The 9,115-nt window shown below is 38.9% G+C and overlaps 1 protein-coding gene across 1 annotated transcript; it reads left to right on the top strand.

Moving 5' to 3' along the window:
* Positions 1-7,698: 7,698 nt before the first annotated feature.
* LOC131630090 (uncharacterized) lies at positions 7,699-8,562 on the top strand. Its single transcript, XM_058900886.1, has one exon. The coding sequence runs from the start codon at positions 7,699-7,701 to the stop codon at positions 8,560-8,562; it is 864 nt and encodes a 287-aa protein (XP_058756869.1).
* The last annotated feature ends 553 nt before the right edge of the window (positions 8,563-9,115 follow it).

The raw sequence follows: 9,115 nt of genomic DNA, 5'->3' as shown, positions 1-9,115 counted from the left end.
GTTGCCGATGCTTTGAGTAGGAAGTCCTTGCATATGTCTATGCTGATGGTAAGAGAATTGGATTTAATTGAACAATTCCGAGATTTGAGTTTAGTATGCGAAGACACTCCTGTCAGTGTTAAGTTGGGAATGCTGAAGCTGACTAGTGGTATTCTGGAAGAAATTCGAGAAGGTCAGAAAGCTGATGTAGAATTGGTGGACAAGTCGACTCTGATTAACCAAGGCAAGGGAGGTGAATTAAGAATCGACGAGAATGGTATTATCAGGTTTGGTAACCGTGTTTGTGTTCCTAATGTTTCTGAATTGAGGAAGAGTATTCTCGAAGAAGGACACCGTAGTGGATTAAGTATTCATCCTGGTGCTACCAAGATGTATCATGACTTGAAAAAGCTGTTTTGGTGGCCTGGAATGAAGAAAGAAATTGCCGAGTTTGTGTATTCTTGTTTGACTTGTCAGAAGTCAAAGGTTGAACATCAGAAGCCATCTGGATTATGCAACCGATGTTTATCCCTGAGTGGAAATGGGATAGCATATCAATGGATTTTGTTTCGGGTTTGCCGAGAACTGTTAAGAATTGTGAAGCTATCTGGGTCGTGGTAGACAGATTGACGGAGTCTGCACATTTTATACCAATAAGAATGGATTATCCGATGGAAAAGTTGGCTCAATTGTATATTGAGAAGATAGTTAGTCTACATGGTATTCCTTCGAGTATCGTGTCAGATAGAGATCCAAGATTTACGTCGAAGTTCTGGGAGGGTTTGCAGAAGGCCTTGGGTACTAAGCTGAGACTAAGTTCTGCTTATCATCCGCAGACGGATGGACAGACTGAAAGGACAATTCAGTCGTTAGAAGACTTGTTACGTGCTTGTGTGTTAGAAAAAGGAGGTGCTTGGGATAGTTATCTGCCTTTGATTGAATTTACCTACAACAACAGTTTTCATTCGAGTATAGGTATGGCTCCGTTTGAGGCATTGTATGGTAGGAGATGTAGAACCCCATTGTGTTGGTACGAAGCTGGTGAGAGTGCTGTGATTGGACCAGAAATTGTACAACAGACTACAGAGAAGATTAAGATGATTCAAGAGAAGATGAAAGCTTCTCAGAGTCGTCAAAAGAGCTATTATGATAAAAGGAGGAAGACACTTGAGTTTCAAGAGGGAGATCATGTGTTTATGAAGGTTACTCCTATGACGGGTATTGGTCGAGCTTTGAATTCAAAGAAGTTGACTCCGCGTTTTATTGGACCATTCCAAATTTCGGAAAGAGTGGGAGAAGTGGCATATCGTATTGCGTTACCGCCAATGCTTGCCAACTTGCATGATGTATTTCATGTGTCTCAATTGAGGAAATACATTTCGGATCCGTCCCACGTGATCCAAGTGGATGATGTGCAGGTTAAAGACAACTTAACGGTTGAAACGTTACCTGTGAGGATCGAAGATAGAAGACTGAAGCAATTGCGGGGCAAGGAAATAGCTTTATTCAGAGTAGCATGGGGAGGACCAGCTGATGGAAACGTCACCTGGGAGTTAGAAAGCCAGATGAAAGATTCCTATCCGGAACCATTTGCTTGAGGTATGTTTTCGAGGACGAAAACTCTTTAGTGGGGGAGAGTTGTAACATCCCGAAAATTCTTATTTAATTAATTTAATCAAGTTTTAAATTAATTATGAGAAATTAACATTTTGTTGAATTATGGGGAAAAATAATGAAATGTTAAGTCATTGGGCCATGCGGTGGAATTAGTAAAGTGGGGGTGTAATTGTGTAAGAGCCCATTTCTAATTTTATGTTTTTCATAAAATAAAGGAAAACAAGAAGAGAAGGAAAAATTAGAACGTGGAAACCAGAAGCTGTGAGAAGAGGAACTGAAGAGCGTGAAGGAGAGCCAAAGAGGAAGAGGAACCAATTCAAGAATTTGGCTAAGGTAAGGGGGGATTCTTCTCATTAACCTCTATTATGGGTTGTATGAATGATTCAATAGAGTTCGTATGTTAGGATTCCGAATTGGATTGTATGTCGGGTTTGGGGTTTGGGGTTTATAGAACCTTAATTCAATTTAGGTTGTGAATGATGATTGGTGATGAATAATGATGTTAAACATGATTAGAAGTATGTGTAAACGTGCAATTTATGTCGTATGTGTGGTTTATTTTTCTGAAATTCGTACTGGTATGATTTGAGAGCAATTGGGAAGGATAGAATGTTGTTTTCTGCAGGTTGGGGTTTCTGAAATCTCCGGTTCGCGCCGCGTGCACAGGGTGGCACCGCGAACAGGTGGGCTGAATGTCAGGATGTTTTGATACGCACAGGTCGCGCCGCGTACCTGTGTTGGCGCCGCGAAGGCGTAACTTTTTCCTCGCTTCGCGCCGCGTGTGGATGTTGGCGCCGCGTGCTGTGCTGTTTGGGATTTTTGTTAAAGTTTAACGATGTATAACTTTTTAACCGTTAGTCTGTTTGATGTGCCGTTTCGAACATAGTGAGGCTAATTCAGGGATATATGCAATAAAATAGTGTTTGAGTTGTGACTCGAATTTATTTTAAACACTTGATTTAATTGGTTGTGGTGGTTTATATTGTTATTGCATTGGTTGATGATTATGATTGTTCAGTTGTTTGGTGTTGATGATTAGCATGCGGTATGTGATGCATGCATTTCATAATCATGTTGTGGGCTGTATCCCTTATGGTGGTGGGACAGCGGTAGCTAATTCCCATTGTGTGGAATTGGTGAGAGAAGTAGCCGAATCTTTATGGTGGTGGATCGGTGAGATGGGTTATCCCATGTTTGGTACCACGTGCATTTAGTTGCATTGCATTAGGTTGTTGTGTATAATTGTAACATGAATGGAAGTTGTCCAATGTTATAATTTGTGTGTATTTTGGTATGAATGTTGCTATATTATCTGAATATAATTGATTTTTGGGTGAATAATGTATGGATGAAGTTGTATTGTTTATATACCTATAACATTTGTTAATGCGAATGAAACTCACCCTTACTGTTGTTATTTTTCAGATTGAGGAGTAGCTCGTGTACTTGGTGAGGATTAGCTCGTCAAGTAGTTCGTTAGAGTCAGTTGGGTCTGTGTCATGCTCTGGTCGTGTAACACCGGGAACGTTATTTTAGAATTGGCTGATAGACTTCTGTTTTGTTTATGGTTTATGGTTGAATTATGAGTCTTCGACTCCAGATGTTTGATTATTCAGTTGTTAAGAATATTCCGCTGTGTTAACATGCTACCTGAATAATTTTTGGTTTATCGTTCCTTTATGGCATGACATGAATATTGTTTATTTTGTTGGCGTTGTAATACTCTTCTTCATGTTTTACTCTGATTTTAATGTTAATTTCCGCGGGGTTTAGAAGGGTGTTACAGCATATGGGATGCTATTCATATAGGCTCTTTCGACATCAGTACTGGGACACTGATCAATACTCAGCTTGAATTGAGGGTTTGTTGGAGTCACAACTGGCTTCGAATTCGATATACCAAACTTTTCAAGAATCTTCCGTAGATATGCCTCTTGAGATAGGCATAACTTCGACTTCTTTCTATCTCTTCGAATGTCAATTCCAAGAATCCTGGAAGTAGCTCCCAGATCCTTCATATTGAACTCCTTATTGAGTTCAGCCTTCACCCTCATCACATCTTCGACATTGTTGCTTGCTATGAGAATATCATCCACATAAAGCAACAAAATAACAAATGAATTACCAGGTCGAAATCTGAAGTAAACACAGTGGTCGAACTGACTTCTAATGAAACTTATGCGTGCCATGAACTTGTCGAATCTCCTATTCCACTGTCGAGGAGATTGTTTCAGCCCATATAAAGACCTCTTAAGCTTGCACACATAATCTTCCTTTCCTTTTTCGACATACCCTTCAGGTTGCCTCATCAGGATCGTTTCATCTAAATCACCATACAAGAACGCAGTTTTCACATCCATCTGTTCCAGTTCAAGGTCGAACTGTGCCACCATGGCAAGCAACATTCGAATGGACCTATGCTTCACAACAGGAGAGAACACATCATTGAAGTCGACACCTTCTTTCTGAGTGAAACCCCTTGCGACCAACCTTGCCTTGTATCTTTTCGACGTCACTCCTTCAATTCCTTCCTTAACTTTGAAAATCCATTTACAGCTGACTAACCTTGCCATAGCAGGTTTCTTGATCAGTTCCCAAGTGTGATTTTCATGAAGAGATTTCATCTCATCATCCATGGCCTTCAGCCATTCAGTCTTATTTTGACTCCTCATAACTTCCTTATAATCTCTAGGTTCATCATCAAGAACCTCACTGGCAGAGATTAATGCATAAGCTATAAGATCTGCATACCCAAGTCTCTGAGGTGGTTTGATGACTCTTCTCGACCTATCTCTCGACAATAGGTAGTCATCGTCAATTTCCTTAACTTCCTCAGCATCTTCTGCTTCTTCTTCGACTTCATTAGGGATATGCAATTCAGCATCAACATGCTCCACCTCAACAGGAATCTCTACCTGTTCCAGCTCTTCGTCAGATGTTTCTGTACTTCAACCAACATCATCAGTTTTCTTAAAAGCCATTTCAGCTTCATTGAAAACTACATCCCGACTGGTAATACACCTCCTGTGACCTGGCTCTAGGCACCATAGCCTATAAGCTTTGACTCCTTCAGGGTATCCCATGAACATGCATTTCAGAGCTCTAGGTTCGACCTTGTCTTGCCTAATGTGAGCATAGGCTACGCAGCCAAATACTCTTAGTTTGTCGAGATCTGGTGGATGTCCCGACCAAACTTCTTCAGGTGTCTTCATATCTAACACTGTCGAAGGACATCTATTTATCAGATATGTTGCTGTCGAAACAGCCTCAGCCCAGAATACCTTCTTTAACCCCGCACTAGTCAACATGCATCTGACTCTCTCCAAAATAGTTCGATTAAACCTTTCATCCAAACCATTTTGTTGTGGAGTACCTGCAGTAGTTCTATGTCTTGCAATACCAGAGGCTGCACAAAAACTGTCGAATGCCTCATTGCAAAATTCAAGGCCATTGTCGGTTCTCAACCTCTTAACCTTCCTGCCAGTCTGATTTTCTACCAGAGTCTTCCAACTTTTGAAATTCTCAAAAGTTTCATCCTTAGTCTTCTGGATGAATACCCATAATTTTCTGGAATTATCATCTACTATGGATAGAAAATACCTTGCTCCTGAATGTGATGGACACCTTGCAGGCCCCCAAAGATCAGCATGGATGTAATCAAGGGATCCATGTGTTCTTTGTTTGCCTTTGTTGAACTTCACTCTACAAGATTTTCCAAGTACACAGGGTTCACAAAACTTCAGCTTTTCGACTTTGTCTCCACCAAGCAGATTTTGTTTCCCTAATTCGACCAGACCCCTTTCACTGACATGGCCCAATCTCATGTGCCAGATTTCTGTCTTCGATAAAGGTTTCGTGGATGCAACATTTGTCGAACCACTTACAACTTCAGCCTCAAGGGTATACAAGCCTTGTTTCATCACGCCTCTCAAGACTTCCTTCGACCCCTTCATGACTCTTAGGATATTTTTCTCTCATTGGAAAACATATCCTTTCTTGTTGAATTCACCAAGAGAAAGTAGATTTCTCTTCAAATCAGGAACATACCTGACTTCAGTCAACAACCTTATTGACTCATCATGGAGCTTGAACCTTATAGATCCCATACCTGCAATCTTGCAAGCCTTGTTGTTTCCCAGCAATACTGATCCACCATCTTGATCACATAATTCCTCGAACAAGTCTTTGTTTGGAGTCATGTGCCAAGTGCAACCTGAATCCATAACCCACTCTCTTCTCGAGTCACTGCTTGAAACCACAAGAACATCAGATGATTCGAAATCATCTTGAACAATGGCTGCATTGTCATTATCCTTAACTCCATGATCTTTCAGGCGTTCAGGGCACACCTTTCTTGTGTGACCCTCCTTCCTACAATGATAGCATCAAATGCCAGATGCTTCGCCACTGTAAGACTTCGACTGGCTTTTGCCCTTCTTGTCGAACTTACCATTCTTTCGCAAGAATTTTCCTTTAATGGCCAAACCTTCACCAACAGTTGAAGGTTTATGCTCCTTTCGTTCATTCAAGTCCTTAGAATACAAGGCTGATTGAACTTCTTCAAACGTCAGGGACTCCCTTCCATACAGGAGAGTTTCTTTGAAGTGAGCATGTGATCGAGGCAAAGAACACAATAGTAACAGCGCTTGATCTTCATCATCGATCTTCACATCAATATTTTCAAGATCAAGAATCAGCTTGTTGAACATATCCAACTGCTCAGCCAACAATTTGTCTTCAACCATCTTGAATGAATACAAAGCCTGCTTCAGGTAGAGTCGATTTACCAGCGATTTGGTCATATACAAACTTTCAAGTTTCGCCCATAACCCTGATGCCGTCGTCTCCTTTGATACCTGTCTGAGAACCTTATCACCAAGGCTCAACAAAATTGCGCAGTGTGCCTTCTCGATCATAGTTGTCTTCTCCGCTGCCGTTAATGCAACATTCATGGCTGCCTCTCCCTTCAACGCTTCCAAACAACCCTGCTGAACCAGTAGGGCTTTCATCTTCAAGCGCCACAGACCGAAATCATTCACTCCCGTGAACTTTTCAATCTCATACTTTGTTGAAGGCATCTTCTCCACGCTCACCGCACCAATTTGTTGTGAATTCAATACCAAGAACAAAGTATAATGCAAGGCAAGAATAAAGGACAAGGAAGAAGAGGAACACAATAATTGGTTATAACTGTTATTCTTTCACTTTCTCTTAAAACAAGATTACAAGTTTACAAGAATAACAAATAACCTCTCTCACCCTAAATTAAGATTTGCAGCTTACAATGATGAGAGACTAGTATGCTATTTATAATAAAACCTAACATACTAACTAATGGGCTTTTTCAGCAAGGCCCATTACACAAGCCAACTTAATAAACAAGCTAACTTAACAAATTAGGGTTTAACCACTAAACCTAATTTAACATGCTAACAACCCTAGCATCTTCGACACAAGCATGTGAACAACCTTCGACTTCATGCTTAATCCTGTCGAACCAAGAAGCTACCCTTCGACCATACTAGAGTTCGATCCAATATCTCACAAATTAATTGTAATATATTTTTCCAAAAGTATAAGGAAATGCCCCATCTGGTGATTGAAATTGAAAATTTCAAAATATTTTTTTATATATCGTTTATCAATCTATATATATTATGATTTATCCAAAATTATTTTATTACCAGCAACAAAATTTGTTGTTGATACAACTCTTTCTTAAATATAGTAAAATAATTAAAAAAACGAATCAAATTTCAACCACTAAAACTAGTTGTTGTTGTTATTGGAATAAGAAGGTTTTCCCAACAATAATGTGATTGTTGAGAAATTAAGTAATTTATTACTCATACTTAATATTTTTTTGCCAAATACATAACAAATAGTTCTATTTTAAAGTAATAATTTTATTTTCAAAACAATAATTAAGTTGTTGAGTAAAAATTACTTGTTATAGACATTCAAATTAATGTTTGCAATTAGCATGCCGTTCAAACAAAAAAACTATTGCTCATATATATAATTTATATTTTCTCATTATGTTTTCCTAATACATTTTGTGTGTTTGTGTGTATCAACATTGTAGTCTTTAATATTTTACCGATGGCAAATTTGCTAAACATGTTCTTTTCAATAATGCTTATCGAAGTATCTCTTTTAGCATTGTTGATGGGAAATTCCAAAGCAACGCATCGCTTTATTGGTATTAAGGATCATATTGATCACCAAGTTTCCTTACAAACGAGGAGTGTTCATCGCATTGCAAGATTGAGTCCAGAAGGACCTAATCCACACCACGACAATTCCTTACAGTCAAAAAGTGATCATCACATTGCAAAATTGAGTCCAGGAGGTCCCGATCCACATCACCATCTTTCCTTACAGACGAGGAATGTTCATCACATTGCAAGATTGAGTCCAGAAGGTCCAGATCCACACCACCATGTTTCCTTACCAATGGGGAATGTTCATCACATTGAAAGATTGAGTCCAGGAGGTCCAGATTCACACCACCATGATTTCTTGCAAACTAGAAATGTTCATGAAATTGAAAGATTGAGTCCAGGAGGTCCTAATCCACACCATGACAATTCCTTAAATCCAACGAGTGTCGATCACATTGCAAAATTGAGCCCAGGAGGTCCCGATCCACATCACCATCTTTCCTTACAAACGAGGAATGTTCATCACATTGCAAGATTGAGTCCAGAAGGTCCAGATCCACACCACCATGTTTCCTTACAAACGGGGAATGTTCATCGCGTTGAAAGATTGAGTCCAGGAGGTCCAGATTCACACCACCATGATTTCTTGAAAACTAGAAATGTTCATGGAATTGCAAGATTGAGTCCAGGAGGTCCTAATCTACACCACGACAATTCCTTACATCCAACGAGTGTCCATCTCACTGCAAAATTAAGTCTAAGAGGTCATAATCCAAACTACCCGAATTCCTTTCAACCTTAGAATAATCATTGCATTGCATGATTGAGACCAGAGAGTCCCAATTTACGCCACCACCATATTTAACATTAAGTTATCGTTCACTCGACAACTTATCTTCTAATGTATTTTGTGATTTCTGAATTAAGGAGAGTGAGAGAGAGAATAAACTATATTCAAATAAAAGAGAGATAAATAGATTGGAGATGGTAATTGTTACTTTTAATTATATATATAACTTTATAGTGCGTATATTTACCTGTCACAATTATGTTTTGAATAAATCACTAAGGCTTGTCCCATAGTGAATAAAATTTACCAAGTAATTATTATTTTGTGAACTAATATGTACATATTATTTTAATTAAAGTTACTTTGAAGAGAATATTAGGGGAACTAAAAATATAGACTACACTAGTGGAATATAAATAAAACATAGACCACACAAGTTGAATGCTCTAAATTTCTTTGAATATTAATTCATAAAAGGACTGTAACACGATGTTTATTATATGAAAGGTACATACTAAATTAAACTAGTCACTTGATAGGCCTTTATTAAATATTGTAAATTTTA

This window comes from Vicia villosa, unplaced genomic scaffold (assembly GCF_029867415.1).
Source record: "Vicia villosa cultivar HV-30 ecotype Madison, WI unplaced genomic scaffold, Vvil1.0 ctg.000643F_1_1, whole genome shotgun sequence".
NCBI classification, from domain to species: Eukaryota; Viridiplantae; Streptophyta; class Magnoliopsida; order Fabales; family Fabaceae; genus Vicia; species Vicia villosa.
Note: the sequence above shows the minus strand (reverse complement) of the source record. Positions and strands in the feature narration are given on the sequence as shown.